This window comes from Hyaena hyaena, unplaced genomic scaffold, assembly GCF_003009895.1.
Source record: "Hyaena hyaena isolate Hyena2069 unplaced genomic scaffold, ASM300989v1 scaffold_621, whole genome shotgun sequence".
NCBI lineage: Eukaryota > Metazoa > Chordata > Mammalia > Carnivora > Hyaenidae > Hyaena > Hyaena hyaena.
The window spans coordinates 474696-495417 of NW_024081249.1; the positions used below are offsets into that span (position 1 = coordinate 474696).

Here is a 20722-nt window from a genome sequence, read left to right on the forward strand (position 1 = left end):
TCCATGCTGCCTCACTCCCTGTTCCTTCTTTATTTGCTTATTCTGCTCTTCTTTGCCTCTGAATAATGGACTAGACTAGAGCTCTTTCCACACTCAGTGCTGTGTTGATTTATTTTAGGCTTTAAATTTCATCTATATGGTGACAGATGCCAAATTTGTATCTCTTACCAAAAATACTCCTCAAGCCACTCAGCTCATCTCCAATAGGGCATCTCCACAGGCATCTCAAACTTGATGTGTCTAAAACCTGATCTTCTCCCTGAAATCTGCCTAACAGCCTTTCCCCTTTCCTTGTTTCTGGTGGCTAGCCAGAATCTTTGGAGACATCTTAAATCCTGTTTCTTTCACACCCACAACTAGTGGGTAGGTATATCCTATTGGCATTATCTCCAAAAATATATCCAGAACCCAGGCCTCTGCAGACCTCTGGTATATACATCTCCCTTATGTTTTGTCTGAATGATTACAGAATCCTAACTGGTCTCGTTATTTCTTCACTTGTACTTCCACAGACTTCTTAAAGTAGTAACTAATACAGTCCCGTTAAAGAAAGTCAAGTCCTGTGGCTCCTCTGCTCACAGCCTTTCTATAGCTTCCCATTTCATCCAAAATCAAAGACTAGGTCCATGAAGTAACCCCAAGGCCTTATAATCTTTCATGTTCCTCTGCTGTTCCTATTCCCTTCTGAAGAGCCTCCTAGTCCTAGCCTTTTTTCACTCTCCTCCAACTGCACTAATTTTTACAAACAGGCCAAGCATACTCTTGGATATGCTAATATCCCTTTACACATTAAGTGCATAATTTTTCTCCAAAGCCTTGATGACCATCTAACAAACAAGATGTATATTAGTTTTCTTTCTGCTTCACATGAAAAGGCAGGTTCCATGAAGGCAGGGATTTTTGTTTCATATTGTTGACTGCTGAATCGTTAGTATTTGTGGCTGCACCTAGCACAAAGTGAGCAATAAGTGTATATATTTTTAATGTTTTAGTGAACCATTACATGTCTTTAAAATTTTTGGCTTTTAGATGATATTTTGTTTATCGTTGAACAGGCTATCCAAATTATCTCATAAGGAAGTTTATGTTTGGCTTTCCAGAAAAATGGAAAGAGCATATTGATAATTTTCTAGAACAATTAAGGTAAAGTACTTCTTAACTTTTTAAAAAGCAACTTTATTGAGGTATAATTTACATTTGATAAAATGTGCCCATTTGGGGTATAAAATTTGAAGTTCTACAAAGGTATCTGTTCATATAACCAATGTAAATTGGTTTCTCTTCCTTCTTTTTTATTTTTGGTAATGCCAGTTTTGAAATAGTTCTCTTGATCTTGGATTTTTAGACAGCAATAGTAGTTTGCTAGAATTTCTGTCATATGGAATAAATGTAAAAGGAAAATAACACTGTTGACATTTTAGGAAGCATCCTCATTCCCCCATCCTTTAAGAGGCATATAGCTATTAAACATGAGTGTACAGTTCTTAGTCCTTTTTTTTTCATTCATTCCTTCAGAAGTTAATGCCAGTTTAGCAGACACTGTTGGCACAGGAAAGCAAGGAAAATTAGATTAATTCTTGCCCTTAAAGAACTCATAGGGGATACGTTGACATAAGTTAATTAATCATAGTACAATATAACAACTAACAGTGAGGGGTGACAATTTTTTTCTGTAAAGAGCCAGATAGGAAGTGCTTTTATGGGCATGCTGCCTCTGTTGCAACTGTTTAACTCTGCCTATGTAACATTAGAGCAGCCATAGACAGTAGGTAAATGAATGTGGCAGTGTAGATGAATGTGGTAAAATAAATAAAATTCATTTCCAAAAATAGGTAATGGCAGAATTTGTCCTGACAGGTTTAGCTTAATTAGGGAATATAAGAGCACAGAAGTAGTAAGAAGTTAGGTTTTATTTGATTCCTTTGACTTAAGATACTTGAGTTCTTTGTGGGGGGAAAAGGTAGAGTCATAAAGACTTAAATAATGTAAGATTAAAGGTAATCTTTGCTGGATGGGTAAAAGCTTTATCTGAGGGATTTATTTCTGTTTAGTTTTTTGTTGTATTTTGAGACAAAAATTAGAGGAAAAATATTATACTTGTTTTTTAGGGCTTGTGAAAAGAAAGAGAGAAAGGTCAGACAAAAACAGAAAACTGGAAGATTTGTCCCTGACATACCAAAATCAGCAAAAAATAATTCAGGAGAAAACCAAACAGATGTTCTCCAAAGAGCCAGCACCACTTATGGCATTGATTATTGTCATTTGGGTATGTCTGCTCTTTTCTCCTGATACTGTGGTAAATTCTTACATGAGCTCCACATTTATCTGTTTATAGTTTGTATTTTATTGAGTTTTTGACTTATACTGCCCTAAAATTCTTGTTTTTTAATACTTAAAAAACTACAGTGCGCTCTGCTCAGTCAGCTCAGCATTCAGCTTACTTCTTCTTTTTTTAAAGAGAAGGAGAGAGAGCACTAGCCTGAGTTGGGGAGAGGGACAGAAGAGGGAGAGAGAAAATGTTAAGCAGGCTCCATGCTCAGCATGAAGCCCAACACAGGGCTCGATGACACAAACCATGAGATTATGACCTGAACTGAAATCCAGGGTTTAATGCTCAACCAACTGAGCCACCCAGGGATTTTTTTTTTTTCTGAATGTCCATTACTATAAAGGTAGTTGGCAGAACTGTTTTGTGTTAACTCTGCCAAAACTATAATCTGCCTAACATCCCACCCCATTCTCCCCACTGGAAAAAATTATTAATAATAACCTATAGGGGTGCCTGGGTGGCTTAGTCATTTAAGTGACTGACTTCAGCTCAGGTCATGATCTCATGGTTCATGGGTTCAAGCCCCGTGTCGGGCTCTGTGCTGATGGCTGCCTCAGAGTCTGGAGCCTGCTTCGGATTTTTTGTCTCCCTCTCTTTCTGACCCTCCTGTTCACACTGCCCCCCCAACCTTAAATAAATAAAATGTTAAAAAAAATAATAACCTATAGCCCTTGGTAGATAATGCTTTTGAAAGTGAATTCTTTAATATGGAAAGGCAGCTTGTATATAATAATTTATTGAAATCTCCATCTTTGTACTCATAGAACTGAAAAATGGTAAATACAGTAGGTTGCCAGGAGCCACAGAATTAAACGTGTGCCATGGTACTTGCCAAAATAAACCATCATTAAGTCTCTCAGATGACCAAATACATAACACTTTTCAAAATGGAGGAGAAAATGACTTAACTAATCAGGTAAGCTTTACTATACCCTGTGATACAAAGAGTGGTGGTATGATGCTACTAAAAAGGTTTGTGACCAAATCAGGAATCATGAATTGTTTATTAAGCATCAGCTTAACAATCAGCTTGGCAATATCTTGCTTGATATTTATTTTCTCAGTGTCTCATTGGAAAAGTGTAGTCAGTAATAACAGACAGTTTATTTGAGAATGCTGGTTTCTCATTTGCTGTGGACATGACCATAAAAAATTTTTCCACTAGGCTTTTCTTTCTTTATGCTACTTTGCTAGCGTTCAGCCTATTGGGAACATTTATAACAAAACAAACAAACAAAAAAAAGTAATAACAGACACTTTAAGCTCTTAAAGGTTAAATAAAGTGTGTGTGTGTGTGTGTGTGTGTGAACAAGTCACATGTATTAAATTTATAAAAGAAATATCTAAGTTAGTGGATGCCCACATGGTGCTTCCAAAGCTCAGTTTCTGGCAAATGAGTTTCTGAATGCCTCTGCTAGTGAAATTTGTAGAACTGTTAAGTACCTAGATATTTGAATGCTTGATACATACTATGAAAATGTTTGAGGTCATATTTATAGGTAGTAGTTGTTAAAATAAAAAGCTAACTTTTTGTTTTGAAGGAAATAATGGGAAAGAAAGCATACGAAAAGTTGTCTTCAAAGAAACTTGAAAATTTTGAAAGAACAAATGAAAGGATAATTAAAAGTCAGAAGCAAGGTGACATATCTCTATTGGTTTTATAATAAGCATACAGCTCTTATTTGAAATGTTTTTAATATAATAAAAGTGATCTCATAAATTTCCAAATCTAAAATTGCAAACTCAAGTATTACAATCATTATAAATGGGGATTTTTGGGGGTTTTTTGGGGGGGCTTTTTAGAATTTTATTTTCTTTAAAGCATAATTAACATAGTGTTATTAGTTTCAGATGTACAATAGGGTTTTGTTTTTCTATACAGGATGATTTGCATAGTAAAAGAATCCATTACTTTACATACCATATTTACTTGTAGGTTTACCTCCCTTAATCCTGGCACTAAATAATTTTTATTATTTATCTATCTATTTTAAGTCAACTCTGAGTCCAGCATGGGTCTTTAACTCATGACCCCAAGATCAAGAGTCACATGCTCTACCAACTGAACCAGCCAGGAGCCCCTAATTTTTTGTTAATCAGAAAGTTATACATAATCATTTTAAATGTGGTTTTTGGAGTGCTTAAAGACTATGAATCTTTTTATGAAATTATGCCATAATTTAGCTATGTGTAAAGTATGGATTTCCAGTGTGACTTCATTGAAATCCTGTATACCAGATTTAAAGAACCTTTTCTCTGCACATTAGCAAGTTTAAATTTCATATTGAGTTAAATCCATCAGCACTAAGCATTTTTTTGTATTTCTTCTTATAAGTAAAAAGAAATGAAAGTGAAGAACATTTATAAGTGTTTAAAGAAATAGAGAGGGAAAGCAGTACTTTTTAGACTGTCAAGATCATGTAACTTAGGTGAAAGATCCAGAATTGGCTGAATCTTCATTCAAATTATTTAATAAAATGAATAAAAATATTCAGAATAAAAGTGCTTTGTCCAGAATTACAAAGTTTAAAATTTTTAAATTTCCAGTTAAACATTTGGATCAGATTTATATGAGGAATGAAAAGAAAACACTTCCTTCTCAAAGACAGATGATTCCATTGAGAAATCTAGAAACTTTCTTATTACTTTTCATTAGTACCACTTCTCTAAGAATTATTATTTGGTGGCTTCTTTTCTCCCCAGTATCCATCATTAACTCATCAGTCTTTAATTCTATCATTCATCTTGTAAAGAGGTACATAACATGTGTACGACGTTGAAGTACTTAACTAGGATAGTTGTTGTGATGATTTATAATTTGTATATATTTGTAAGTGCAATTCGTTGATTTACGATTAGAAATTAAATTAGTTTGGCTTCTGGTTTCTTTAGTTGCAAATTAGAGAATTTCTTTCATTTTAATTTGCTTTCTTTAGTGACATAATAAAGATTCCCAATTTCTGGTTTGGTTGTTACCATGATACTTCATGGAGTTTGGGTGAATCAGCAAAAATGTCTTTCCATGGCTACCACTGGGGATGAGAATGGGGCTATACCTATGGAATTCCATATTCCCCTAATGAGGATAGCTTCCATCCCTTTTATTACATACCTAGTAAGATTTTAGCAACCCTAAGTATTTTACCTCTAAACAATTGATTAAACAAATACTGATTTATCATTTACTGTACATGTGAAGGACTCTGTACTAACTGCAGAAAGAAAAAAAATCCAAAAGTGAAAACAAAATTCATACCATTGAAGATTTTTTTTCAGTCTAGTTCAAAGACAAATTTATAAGTATAATGCAAGGCACATTGTCAAACATGGCATTATTTAAAAGTATTCTGGAAATTTGAAGGAGACCTTTCATTCAGTTGAGAAAAACAGGATATAATTTGTGGACTAGTTCGGTTAGAGAGTAGAATTGAAGCTGGTAGTGATTTGGTTATTGAGTGAAGAAAACTTTCCAAGTAGAATAATATTAGTGAACAGTTGAGAATCAAGAAAACTATGGTTGTAGTACACATAGAATATGGTTCACATTTGAGTACAGTGAGAGATTAGAACTACAGTGAAGGCCAGACAGAAGACCTTATATGTACACTAAGTAGACTTCAAGTCAAGGACTGGTTGATATAAAAAAATATGCTTAAAATTGAAGCGGCAGTAATCTGAATCGACTGGAGCTTCAGAAAGACTAATAATGATAGTAGTCTGTACAATGAAGCTTATGGGGGGTAAAACAGCATATTTTATTTTAGAAAAAAATTTCTGTGCTTTATTTTGTTTGTAGCTAATTTGAGATTTTGATCTTTGGTTTTATCTTACGAAATTAAAGAGAGAACTGAAGAATCGAATGTATCCATTGACATTCTGACCTTAAGGCAACCGTTTTTCTTGGATGAAGAAAGAAAATGTATGTCTCTTAATGCGAAGAAAGCTTATATTTTAATGACACCACTTAAATCTAAAAAGGTGATAGAACAAAAATGCATGAAGTATAATCTGTCTTACAGCACCATTAAAGCAGTTACAGATTTTGCAGTGCCAAAGCATCAAAAAGAAAGAACATCAGACTTACATGAAACTACCAGTTTGATCAATAATCCCACAAAGACCTTCAAAAATGCAATGGAGTATAGTGAGGACCATAAAAGTAAAAACAAGGAAGACTGCAGTGAAATTGACTTACTCACTGTGAACCAGAAAATCAAAATGTCTAGTTCTAAAAAGGAACAAACGGTCACCTCTGACTTTAAGAAAAGTACAAGGTTGTTACCAAAATCGAAGAAAATAAAAAATTTGTCTATGTCATTTTACAAGCAGCAGTCCTCATCAGATTTGTCTAGTGAAGAGAGCGAAACAGAAAAGGGAATTAGAAGGAAAGCTAGAGTTGCTAAGAAAACTTCCACAAGAAATACCAAAGAAACAGTGGTTCACCTAAGGAAAAGCACAAGAAACACCACAAGGAAAATCCCAGTGATTTCAGAATCTGAAACTGAAGAAAGTGAAAGTGAATTTTACATCAAACAAAAGAAAGCTAGATGCTCTGCTAAGGAAAATCTTCAGAAGTCTGTTACTAGGAATGAGTTTCCAGTTATTGAGGCCATTGGATCTGATGAGACAAACAGGCATTCATTTGAATGTTTTCCTGGTGTAATTCAAGATGAAGAATGGAATGAGAAGGAATTACAGAGACTTCATTGGTAAGTAGTTAGATTTGACTCTGAAATATCTAGAGTGGCCACAAAACAGTTGACCTAAAAATTCCAAGAAAGGGCTGATTTAGTGACCTCTAATCATTAAAATGGAAGATATCCAAAAACACATGGAGAGAAATAACAATTTGTACAAAGAATATAGGGAGAATACAGATAAAACTTCTATTTTGTGGCCATAAACATAGACGTTGCTCTCTCAGATCTTCATATTTTAAGAAATATTTTATAGTTAAATTTTCTGTTACAAAACCTTAAAGCTGAATTCAGACAGGCAGATTATTTAAGATGGTCTTCTCCCTGGATTTATAGAATAGAAATAGACTCAAAAATTAGGTGATCCGTCCAAGGTTTAGTCATTAGTGCTACTAACAACCCAAGTATGAGAAGAATTGGATTTGGGTGCATAGCCTTGGCTATGCTTAGTGCCACTAAGCATTGGAAGCTAAAACATAGCTGAGCAATGAAGAGTGAATGAAAGAGTAAAAACAAGCTAGGTGTACAACACAAAAAATTGGTGGTGATAGGGAACAACAAAATGGATAGGTAATAGAAGAATGTGAAGATAAGGGAAGATGTATGTTTGATTGCTCACTTGTTTATAAGAGGACTCATGCCAGAGTATGGTGGTGTGTTGATAGAAATGATCTGGTAGAAAGGAAGATGTGATTGATCAGAGAGGAAAACATAGAAACATACTATGTTCAGTGAGTGTTTCACTTGCTTGAATACTCCCTAACCTTAAACATTTGGAATTTATTTTCTGATCTTCTTGAGACACTATTCCTACGGCATCTCTGTGGCACTATGCTCCTTTTTTAATTTCCTAAATATTCCTTCTCGGTCTTGTTTTCAGGCAAATAAGATAATATTCCTTCTTCTCCAAAGTTCTTGTTTTTGGATGCTTCTTGCTATTATAATGTAGTCTTCAATGGTCTTTGCCTTCTATAGTTCTAAGTTTACTCTTGGACAGAGATTCCATATCTGTATCTGTAGTTATAATTTCTTATATTTAGATTTGTATTTCTCTTTGCCTGTTGAACATCTCTCCATAAATGGAGAAACATTTTTCCCTGCCTATACTTTGGCTGATATTCCTAATGTTGAAAATGTAATTCTTTGAGTCAACTAGGTTTAAACTCCTTGATCATTATTGATTTTCTGCAGCAGGTCCCTTTTGTGCTTCCTTCCCCTCAGGTAGCCTCTGTCCCCTGGGCCACTCCTGGGGGTAAGGGGTTATCCCTTCCCAGTGTTTTTTATTTCTGTGGGGCTTACCCCAAAGTATTAAAAGTAACTTTGTAAAAAAAAAAAAAATTAAAAATTAAAAAAAATCTAGTTAGTTCCCAGGAACTATAGATTTTCCCACAGGATCATTCTATCTGCACCCTTTCTTGACACTACTTTTTTTCCAGACTTTTAATGCCTGCCTACTTTAATGGAAGTAGCCTTGTATTTGTACTTTGTTGTTTTCTTCTTGTAAGCTGTTTTATATAGATCTCCAATTTAGTCTTTATTTTTTTTTAATGTTTTATTTATTTCTGAGAGAAAGCATGAGCAGGGGAGGGTCAGAAAAAGGAAGACAGAGAATCTCCAGATTAGTCTTAATGTATAGTTGTGGTTCTAACATCAGAAACCTTCACTGAATTCTTACTAAGAATCTTTAAATTATATAGAGATCACTCTGCCTTACATTGACAGCATACCATACTTTTACCCTAATTAACCTCTCTAGCTGTCTCTCCCATTATTTTGTTATAGTAAAGGTTCTCAACCTTTACTGTAGATCCATATCATCTAAGGAGATTATCTTAATGCCTGAACTACAAAGATTTCAGTTCCCAATAAGATGAGGAAAGCATATTCTACTCTTTTTTTTTTTTCTGTTTAGCTGTGAAACCTGGACAGAATGCATGGAACAGCCTTTTGTTTACGCAGAAAGGTAAATAGTAGCAGGTCAATAAGGAAAAACTAGAAAAAAACTTTAACATGACAGAAACAGAGAGCAAGCAGGGTAGCGGCAGAGAGAGAAGGAGACACAGAACCTGAAGTAGGTTCCAGGCTCTGAGCAGGCAGCACAGAGCCTGACACGAGACGTAAAGCCACGAACTGAGAGATCATGACCTGAGCCAAAGTTGGCGGGTTAACCAACTGAGCCACCCAGGCGCCCCAGGAAACACTAGAATTTTAAGTAACACTGAAATGGGGGCAGATTTCCAGTTTTTCCTCTGATATTCCTGAACCTAGATTAAGGCCCCTTAAAAATTAGATAGAAGTGGTCACTGAGGCATGACTAAGACAGTTCAAAGAAAAGCCTTCCACTTTTGGCTTGAGGAAGAGGGAAGGGGACTATTAACACTCAGAAACAGTAGAAGAACTCCCCAGTTCTTTTTCTTTTCTCGTTTCTCTTATGGCCCAGTCTCTGTGCAATCTTGCATGAGTGAAAATCACAACAGTATATGGGGCCCACATGCACTTAAAATTCTGAAAGTAGGAAACCTTCTCTTCAGGAATTTAGGACTCAAAAGGGTAGGGCAACCTGTGTTGCATTTTTCTCTTTTTGTCTTCTGTGCTTGACACTGCAGAAAGATGCAGTTGTGTGAAATGTACCACAGAGTTGGGTAACTAAAGCCCTAATTTTCTGCCAAAAAACTAAAAACAGGAATCCTGGCGAACTAAAAGTTGGAAAGGGAAGAGCTAGGGGAAACAACCTTATATAAAGTTGTTTATGAACTTTAGAGCTCACCCGAGTTGAGCATTTGAGGATTTGATCCTAAACAGCATACCCAAGACTGACAACTAAGAAATAGACTGGACACCAGTTTCCAAGACAGCCACTCAGTGTCCAACACACAGAATATTTTAATAGTACTGCAAAGCTTTAAAAATGGACCTGATAATGAAACTGCAACCACAAAAGACTGGAATTTATAGCTCAGGTTCCAGCCAGGTTGATTGCCTGCTAAAACAAAAATATTATTCTCCCTAGGATATAAACATGACCCCAGAGTTTTACAGTATTTCAAAATAACTAGGAAATAATTACAGAATTACTCAGTATATGAAGAACCAGGAAAATTTTAACTCTCATAAGAAAAAAAAAGAACAGATACCATTGCTAGGATGACATAGATGTTGAAGTTACCTGACAAGATTCTGAAGCAAATATACAAAACTGCTTTAGATTAGCTGACAAGGGGCGCTGGGGTGGCTCAGTCAGTTGAGCGTCTGACTTGGGCTCAGGTCATGATCTCACGGTTCATGGGTTCAGGCTCTGCGTCAGCTCTGTGCTGACAGCTCAGAGTCTGGATCCTATTTCAGATTCTGTGTCTCCCTCTCTCTCTGACCCTCCCCTGCTCACACTGTCTCTCTCTCTCAGAAATAAATACAAACATTAAAAAAAAAAAAAAAAAAAAGAAGAGCCGACAAGATGGCAAAAGTATAGCAGAAGTGTGCCTTCCCATAAGTTCACATACCATAGTGTGGACCTAGATCAGCTACTGGACTCGTTCTACAAGCCATTGATGCAGCTGTACAGGGCTGGGCAGTGGTGGCAGCTGAACTGGGGTTTGCAGAAAATCCCAGGATGCTTCCCCCATGGAGAAGTCTAAGGTTGTTAAGAAGCACCTGTGGGACATGATTGTCCTGCCCAAGGTGGTGTGCAGTGTGGTGGCTGTCTCCAATGCCAAGACCTTCAACCAGGTGGAAATCAAGCCCAAGGTGATTGGCCACTACTTGGGCAGGTTCTTCACCACCTACAAGCCTGTGAAGCAGGGCAGGCCCAGCATTGGGGCCACCTACTCCTCTTGTTTCATCCTCCCCAAGTACCCTGTTCAGCCAAAAAAGACACAGACTTCTCTACTCAAAAAAATAAAAGAAAAAAAGAAAGAAAGAAAAATCCAGGAACTAAGCAAACATTCTTGAACAGAAATTTAGAAAATCTCAGAAATAGAAGATAAAAAGAAGGATCCAATGAAAATTTTAGAACTGGAAAAAATAAGATAGTCAAAATATAAAACTAGATAGGCTCAATACAGAATGGAGAGGACAGAGGAAGGAGGCAGTCAATATCAAGTATGAAGGACTATCAAGAGAAATGGTATCTGGATAAAATGTTTAATGGTTGAAAGCAAATATTAACATTGTATGTTGAGGTTTTCAATATATGTAAATTTAATACATAAAACAACATAAAGAGGAAGAATGAAGAGACGATGGTAAATTTTTACATTCCACTTGAAGCAGTGAAAAACTTATGTTTGTAGTAATCACTAGAGCAACTACTAAAAAACTACAAAGATTTTTTAAAATATATAATAGATAAAATACTAAAACAAAACAAAACAAAGAATACAGAAAAGGAGAAATAGAAAACAGAACAAAGCAGACAGCAAATAAAATAGTTCTCCTAAATCCAAACATAATTACGTTATGTTAGAGGTCTAAATGCACCACTTTTTTTTTTCCTGAGAGAGAGAGAGATGGTGTGAGCAGGGGAAGGTCAGAGAGAGAGGGAGACACAGAATCTGAAACAGCCACCAGGCTCTGAGCTAGCTGTCAGGAGAGAGCCCGATGTAGGGCTCGAACCCATGAACCATGAGATCATGACCTGAGCTTAACCAACTGAGCCACCCAGTTTTTTTTTTTTAGTTTACGTACTGTATGATTCCATTTATATCACATTCTGGAAAGACAAAACTAAGAAATCAGTAATTGCTGGTGGTGATAGTGGTGGACAAGAAAGAGGATGCACCCAGAATTTTTTTTCCATGTAATGGAATGGTTCAGTATCCTAACTGTGATCATGGTTCTACAAATCTCTATATCCATTAAGATTCATAGAACCATACCCCAAAAGACCATTTTACTGTATGTTAACTTAAAAAAGAATGTTAAGGTGCCTAGACTTCATACTATTAAAATCTTTAGATACAGCAGGCTTGGGTTTGGGCTCTGCTTCTGTAGTTTTTTCAAAGCTCTAATCTGCAGTCTTCCTTTGAAATTTACCGTACTATAAATATGAACTGCTCTTTATTCCCTAACCTTATGTCCTGTCTCTTCATCTTTGTTTCTTTGTCAGTACTGTTGCTTCATTTTCAGTTGTTATATTTTATCCATCCTTCAAATATTCTCTCACATATCAGTCATCTCTTCCCTATAACCTTTCATTGTCATCACCTATTCCTACTACCCACTCAATTGGAGTGCTTTTTTTAACCTAAAGCAGTTCCAATCTTGACTGCACAGCAGAACAATCACCTGAGGAACTTTTGAAAAATGTTAAGTGTTGCCACTGCAAACCTACTAAATTGAAATCTTGAGGGATAGGGTCTACGAGTCTGTTTGCTTGTTTTACTACCTTATTTGCTTGCTTGTACTTTTTTTTTAATGTTCATTTATTGAGAGAGAAAGACAAAGTGTGAGCAGGGGAGAGACAGAGATAGAGACACAGAATCCGAAGCAGGCTCCAGGCTCCTAGCTGTCCGCGTAGAGCCCAATGCAGGACTCGAACTCAGGACCTGAAAGATCATGACCTGAGCTGGAGTCAGACATTTAACCTTAACTGAACGACCCAGGCACCCCGCTTGCTTCTGCTTTTGATGTAAACTCAAATGATTCTGAGTTGCAGCCCAGTTTTGTACTCATCATACTTATAACCTAGTTAGCAAATAATCACTCATAAGTTTAGAAGAATATAGATCAGGGAAGTCTGACTTAGCTTAAGCAGATACTTGAACTGAGATCTGAAGGACAAATAAGAATTATTTAAGCCAAATAGTATAAAATAGTATAATTAAGTTCATTTTAAATAAAATAATGTATGTAAAAGCAGCAAAGAGGAAAACACATTTAGAAATCCTAAAAGAAGGCCACAATAAGTAGAGTACAGAAAAATGAGGGAAGAACAGTACAGGATGAAACTAGAAGACCAGGAACAATGGAAGTCAATAAATGCTGTGGTTTTTATGCTAAGGAATGCAAGTTGTTTTCTTCTTCCTCTGTCACCTATAAAAGCAAGTTTTAAATAGGAAGGAGTGACATGACTGTATTTGCCCTTTAAAATTATCTGTGATAAACTAGAGATGTGTTAATTACAGACTAATTTCTCATTAAATGCATTAAGTATTTTTATTATGAAAAATACTCCTAGCAGTTCTACACTTGCAAATTAATGATGTACACAAATGGAAAACAATATACACAAATGGAAGCTTAAGCCTCCAAATCCTTTTAGTTCTTCACTTCAGGACACCTGTGGAATGATTATATGCAAAAGAGTAGAGCATTCATTAACCGTAAGTACTTGGCATGGAATGAGTGGTATTCTGTAGTCAACCAGTACCCATTCACAAGATCATACAGATTTACAGGTAAATTTTTTAAGTAATACCCTAAACTCATCACTTCCTAATTATTTTACTGTACTTTATTATGATTATGCCTTAAGGTTTTTATAGCATTTGTAGCTGTATGGTGGAAATTCTAATTGTGTCCTATCACACATTTCTTACTCTACATTCAGAGACATCATGTTGGTAGCTTGAAATCAGCCACAGTAGTTATTTACAATATGGAAAATGACAAACACTATAAATAAGGACTATTTCACTGAGAGAGCTGATTTTAAAAATTTGCCAGCATAACGCTACATAGGCTAATTAGTGAGTTAAATAGATCTTTTCTGGCTGAACTGCCAGCTTAACCACAGTACGTAAAATATATTTGGGGAGGGAAGGGAGCAGAAATACATGTACCAGTTTCTAAATATTTACAAATAAACTTTGAGAATGTAACTCATTTGTTAAATTTGATAACAACCTTATATTGAGTCACAGTTTTTTCTCTTTCAATTTTCATTTCCCTCAATTATACATAAAATATTACATTCTGTAAATTATAATAGAATGAAAGCAAGAAAAACATGTTTATTTTGAGAGCGTGTGTGCACTAGTGGGGGAGGGCAGACAGGATGTGAGAGGATCCTAAGCTGTCAGCATAGAGCTTGGCATGGAGCTTGATCCACGAATTGTGAGATTATGACCTGAGCCGAAATTAAGAGTTGGATGCTGTTAACTAACTGAGCCACCCAGGTGCCCCAAGAATAACAACAAGTTTTAATAAGAATGTATAACCTAGAGTATATAGGAACTAAGAGCTCATTTTCCAATATACTTACCACCAGGAAGGTCTGAGCAACATTGTTGAAAAGTTAGTCATACTGGAGTCCCCCAAAAGATCAAATCACTGATAGGTGGACATAGGAAAAAGATGTTGAAAGAAAGACCTGGGATGATTGTTCAGGTTTCATAGAATATAAGAAAATAAAAGGTATCTACTGGATATGTAAAATTACAACTTCATATTTTAAGTACTCAAGTTACTGAGTGGAAAGAATAGTTATCTTCTTTCTAAACAGTTATCAAAGTGATTTTGGTAAAATTCCTTTAGCTCAGTAAATCTCATTGGTTTAGTGGTATGCATTCACAAGGTTGTTTTTCTTGATTTGAATTTCTTGTTCTTTAACTGGTTTTGGTTTTCAATAGTGCTTTTGCATCTCTTCCAAAGCACAAACCTGGTTTCTGGGCAGATGTAGCAATGGCTGTAGGTTCTCGATCTGCTGAAGAATGCCAGAGGAAATACATGGAAGACCCCAGAGGAAAAGAATCCCAGAAACCTGTCACTAAGAAAAAACCAGTCAATTCCAAAGGCCAAAATGGTAATCTTTATAAATTATTTTTGCCTAGGTTTCAGTATTGATTTATGATTAGTTACTGGCTATATTTTATATTTATGTATGTATCATAGGTGTTTTCTCAAAAATTTAAAGCTAGAAAGAACTAAAAAGGTCATTTAATTTTTAAGACTTAACTAGTTATTTCTATCAATAGTAGGCTTAGCAGCCTTGTGCTTTGAGTTTGTTCTAGGAAATATGCAGTTATATCCAAAGATTTCAATATCTAGATTATTGTTCAAAGAGTCTATTGTAATCTGAGGCCACTTGGGTAGGGCCCCCTAGAAATTCATAATAAAATTTAAAATAAATTTAATTTTCGTACTCCCCAGGAGTATGCATTCTTGCTCAGGGTTTATGACAGAGCTTGTACTAAGCTTTAGGGAGTATCCTGTCCCTACTGTAATTCATTAAGGTTTATATTTTTGCAAAATCAATTAGGCATTTAGCAAGGGGAATATGGGAGGTAACCTTTCTTACAGGGTAAAGAACTTTTCCACCTCACCCTGGCTAATCTTATATATATTCTTCATGAGTATCTTGTGGGCTAATCATAGTGCATAGATCCCAGTTTAGAAAAAATCATTTGCTATATAGGAGACTTATTAATAGTAGATGAGTATACTTAATGTAGATATACAGTTTAGGTCTTGCAAAGTCTGTTAACTTTAGAGCAGTTACTATAAATGACCAAATCCTTCTCACAATGTCTGCTAACTCCTAAGGCAAGATACGCAATGCTGATAAGAAGCAAATGATTAAGATTACTGCCAAAGTGGGAACTCTTAAAAGGAAGCAGCAAATGAGGGATTTTCTGGAACAGTTGCCAAAAGATGATCATGATGATTTTTTCAGTACAACACCTTTGCAGAATCAAAGAGTACTGGTAAGAATCTTAAATGCATGAAATCATTGCTCTCTTTATATTGACTTTTACATCTTTCATTTTATGTATGGTTAGTGTTCATCCTTAATATTTAGGCCAAGGATTGGTGGCCTACACAGACATCCCCCAAAACGTACTATAGGAAGCAGTCTGCCAGTACATGCTATTCTCATCAGTGTAATGGTTGTAGAGCCAAATTGAAAACCCAGAAATAGGCTAAATGTATATATTTAAAATTTCATATGCAATGAGGCAAACTTAAAAAGGTAATGGGGTGCCTGGGTGACTCAGTTAGTTAAGAGTCTGACTCTTTATCTCAGCTCAGGGTCATGATTTCAAGTCCCACATTGGGCTTGGCACTGGGCATGAAGCCTACTTAAAAACAAAAAAGAAGAAAGGTGGTAAGAAAACATTATTACCTACTCTGTAGTAAATTAAATGGAAGGGTTAAATGACAGCACAGGGGCGCCTGGGTGGCTTAGTCGGTTAAGCGTCCGACTTTCGCTTAGGTCATGATCTCGCGGTTTGTGGGTTCGAGCCCCGCGTCGGGCTCTGTGCTGACTGCCAGCTCAGAGCCTGGAGCCCGTTTCAGTCTGTGACACCCTCTCTCTCTGACCCTCCCCTGCTCACGCTGTCTCTCTCTCTCTCTCTCCTAGAAATAAATAAAAATATTTAAAAAAAAAAAAATGACAGCACAAAGTTGACATTTTAATGTATAAAGTAATTTTTGTAGTATGAAAAATCGTACAACTAAAAACTTCAGCGATTGGGGAAAAATATTTACAACAAATAAAGACCATGTTTACAACTCATTCAGATGTTACTAGAATACTAAAAAATGTCAAGATCACAGGGAAAAAGTGGGCAAGAAAAAATTTAAAAGGTTGAACACTTGGGAATGTAGTCAGTTATATTAGCTGACAATCAGAGGAAAACAAAGTCATATGTATATATTCTAAATTACAGAATCTTTTACAAACATTAAGTTAAAATATCCATTACAAAAAGCAGTGGAGACACTGAAATGTTCACACATCAGTGGATGTGTGAGTGAATCCTACCTTTTGGAAAGCATCATGGCAGTATTTGAGAGCCATAAGAATAATTCTCTTCAAGGGAACTTATCCAGAGAAATTCAAAAAAAGCCAAAAGACTCCACAAAGACCTTTACATTGCAGGTTTATCTTTATAGCAGAAAACTGGAAGCAGTATATATCCAATAAGGATGTTCTTCATAAATGGTCAAATAAAGTATAAAGTGCAAATTTGAGACTATTTCTAGAATATAAAAATAAATGTTAAGAGTATTAAGATTCATGCAAAAATGGACAGATACAGACAATTGATAGAAGTATAAAATCTTAACCTTCAGGGATAATTTAATTTATTCATTTATTTCTTTAACTTTATTTTGAGAGAGAGCACGCATATGCACATAGGAGCAAGGGAGGGGCAGGGAGAGAGAGAGAAAATCCAAAGCAGGCTCTGTGCTGGCAGTGCAGAGCCCAATGCAGGCTCCATCCCAGTCTGTTAGATTATGACCTGAGCCAAAATTAAGAAGGAGTGGATCCTTAATGGACTGAGCCACCCAGGTGCCCCGCATTTCTTAATATTGTTACATTACCTCCAATATTAAAAGACTACACAAATTCTTTAAGAATTTAGTAACATCATTATCTGGGCTCCTGGCCTACACAGGTTGTAAAAGGAGATATTTTAAGGGAACCAGCCTCTGAGTCTCTTACTGTGTTCCCTGCATAACAAGCATGGTGCTTTAGAGCTTATATCCTTTATATAATTCCATCATCATTTCAGGTTTTACATATGTTTTGGCTTAAATGCAATAGTAGCAACAGTTTAAAAGCTAAAATAATAAAACATAGAAAGCAGTCAAGTAAGATCGTTGTATGTCACAAATCCACTTTCTCTAATGTTTTGATGTAAAGTTAGATAAAATCTTAAGGATTGAATTGCTGTTTACTGGAAATATATATACACAGAAGTTTAATACTGCTTGAGTTCTTATAATAAATTTGTGAATTAATTGTTTTGTTCTGTTTACACAGAAGTAAGCAAACCATTACCGTATTTGAGAGCCATGGTCGAATCTGGTGGACCACATTTTTTATAAACAAAATTTTATTGGAACACAGACATGCTCACTATTTACATAGCTATGTCTGCTTTCATGCTACAGCAGCAGAGTTTAGTATTTGGGACAGAGAGTATATGGACCACAAAGCTTAAAATATATATTGTCTGACTCATTACAGAAAACATTTGCTGACACCGGTCTTTTCACAACTTCTAGAAGTAGGTGTCATTTCTCCATTTAACACAATAGAAAATAAGGTTTTATTTAGAGGCCAAGGCTCTCTTCTATCCCACCCAAAAGCATTTAGTGATAATGAGAAATCCCATTTTTACGGGTGCCTGCTGGCTAGTAATATTTGTTTTTTAGTTACCAAGTCTCCAGGACAGTGCAGAAGAGGATGATATTCTGCCCAATATGGACAAAAATCCAACAACTCCATCATCAGTTGTCTTTCCATTGGCAAAAACTCCTCAGTGTCAGCATGTCAGTCCTGGGATGCTAACCTCTATAAATAGGTAAATATACATATGATACTGTAATTCTGTAATGGATCAGCATTTAATATTTCATGAGTTGAAGAGAGTAGATGTCAGTAATGAGAAGAGTCATGACTAAAAAGGAAATCAAGAAAGAATAGTTTCTAGAAGTCAAGGATGGACAGTTTCAACAAGTAGAGGTGTTGTTCAGTAGTGTAGGGACACACACAGCTCACACTTTATATCAGGATAAATTCAAAATGGATCAAAGTTTTGCATGTTAACAAATTTATGTAAAAAATATACCTAAAGAAACCTTGGAGGATTATTTTATAATTGTAGATTAGTGAAAGTCTTTTCTAACTATGATGCAAGACTCAGGATGCTAACAAAAAGAATGGTGAAGTCTACCAGATAAAAAGTTTTACCCCATACCAAGTACCATAAGCAATCAAAAGATCAACCGTTGGGGTGCCTGGGTGGCTTAGTCGGTTAAGCGTCCGACTTTCACTTAGGTCATGATCTCGCGGTTCGTGGGTTCAAGCCCCGCGTCGGGCTCTGTGCTGACTGCCAGCTCAGAGCCTGGAGCCTGTTTCAGTCTGTGACTCCCTCTCTCTCTGACCCTCCCCTGCTCGCGCTCTCTCTCTCTCTCTCTCTCCTAGAAATAAATAAAACATTAAAAAAAAAAAAAAGATCAACTGTGATCTGAGAAAAGAAAATAGGGAACCCACCAAAGGAAAAGGCTAATTTTCCTAATGCAGCACCTCTACAAATTAAGAGGAAAGCCATTCTCATGCATTACTAGTGAGAAGGTAAATTAGGACAGTCTCTACAGGCAGCAATTTGTCAGTACCTGTCAAAATTGTAAATACACGTGGTCTTTAACCTATCCATCTGCTTCTAGAATTGTGGATGTACAGCTTTTTAAGGTATTGTTTGTAATAGCAAAAGACTGGAAACAATTTGAATCCTCACCAGTAGGGACTAATCAAATCAGGCATATTCTATAGCCATAGAAATGAATGAGGAAATTATTGTTATGGAAAAATGTTCACGATTTATTAAATGAAAAAAGACATAATGAATTATGTGTTAACTATTTGTGTAAATAGGGGCTGTGCGTGTATTTATGTATGTATATGTATATACTTGCATATATATGTGCATATGTACAGAATTGCTTTCCTTTGATTAAGTATCTCTGAAAGAATACATAAATTGAAAACATTGGTGATCCCTACAAAGAGAAACTAAGATAGCTTAGAGACTAGAGGGATTAAGAAAAATCAAGGGCAGCCAGCAGTTGAATGACACAGACTAAAAGAGGAAAAGTAAGAAAAATGAGGCCTGAAAATAAACCATTCCATGTGGCAATCAAGCAGGGACAGTGCTGCTTTTAGTAAGAGTAGTTTCCATGGGGTAAGAGGCAAAAGCCAGATAATAATGACTGAGAAAGAAGTAGCCAGTCCTCTCCTCAAGCTTGGTGAAATTGTAATTTACATTTATTTAGTAAAAACATAATTTTCCCCAGCAATCCACAGATTATTTTTTCTTTAGTATTCATTGCAGGTAAAAGTACTGAGAGTATAATTTTGGGCAAAGCTTTTGGGAAGCACTTTGGCCAAATCATAAAAAGCTTTAAAATATTCATCCAATAAGGAAAGTTCAGAAATTAGGATTTATCCATATGATAGAATAATATGTAATAATTAAAAATCATGCCTTCAGGAATTTTTAATGACAAAGGATAATGTTCAGTGGAAAATAGTTTTTTAAAGCTAAAAAGTTAAATACAGTATCCCAATTCACATTGCATGTATTCAGAAATTTCTTGACTAAAAACATCACCAAGCATTATTTAGGTTATTGAATCACATTTAAGTGAGCTTTGGTGTGTTTTTTTTTAAATATCACTTTTATAATTATGGGAATGCACCTTTTTTTTCTTATAGAGCACATAGTAGACTTGTTTATATCATGAATATGTTTCCTAAAACTTTATTTTAGAAAATGAGTTTCCTAGTCCTCTACGCTCTCTCTTGACTAATCAGCTCTAATAGGTGGCTTCCTTTTTATAACAATTTTAAATAAAGAAATAGTTTTTATCACTTCAGAGATGACTTCTTTGTATATAGGACAACAGATTCATGAGGTGCTAATGCTCAACAGATAGCTAGGCTTCTTATTCACTAGCTTTATGCAGCAGTGTTTGTGGTTCACATTAATATCTTAATACAGTCACACATTTAGAACTTTCTATGTGTCCTACCTTTAAGTCATAAAGGAAAGGATAATTGATCATAAAGGATCTTGAAGCCAAGAGAGAGAAATAGAAGTGTTATTCAGCTGTTATACACTGTCATAAGCAGGACTAGGAATTGTAGGGAGAAATGAAATAGCCATTCTGTTTGGCTTCAATTTGTAACTATACTTGAATCAAGCCTATTTACTAAGAATGAGAGGGGAAGGAAGGTAAAAAATGAAAA

General features: G+C 35.7%; 1 protein-coding gene, 1 non-coding gene and 1 pseudogene across 2 annotated transcripts in view; all 3 read left to right on the forward strand.

Annotated features, from left to right (window-relative positions):
- MIS18BP1 (MIS18 binding protein 1) overlaps nucleotides 1–20722 on the forward strand; it is a 50930-nt gene that overhangs the window by 25472 nt on the left and 4736 nt on the right. The window contains exons 6-13 of the mRNA XM_039257424.1: nucleotides 1056–1143; nucleotides 2109–2266; nucleotides 3094–3245; nucleotides 3871–3967; nucleotides 6171–7038; nucleotides 14592–14764; nucleotides 15505–15665; nucleotides 18127–18275. Of these exons, the coding sequence (XP_039113355.1) occupies nucleotides 1056–1143; nucleotides 2109–2266; nucleotides 3094–3245; nucleotides 3871–3967; nucleotides 6171–7038; nucleotides 14592–14764; nucleotides 15505–15665; nucleotides 18127–18275 (1846 nt within the window). The remainder of the gene's footprint in view (nucleotides 1–1055; nucleotides 1144–2108; nucleotides 2267–3093; nucleotides 3246–3870; nucleotides 3968–6170; nucleotides 7039–14591; nucleotides 14765–15504; nucleotides 15666–18126; nucleotides 18276–20722) is intronic.
- On the forward strand, nucleotides 3416–3546 carry LOC120248961. The gene has a single exon (XR_005532723.1). It is a non-coding gene; the product is annotated as a small nucleolar RNA SNORA32 (small nucleolar RNA).
- Nucleotides 8957–10971, forward strand: LOC120248959 (annotated as a pseudogene).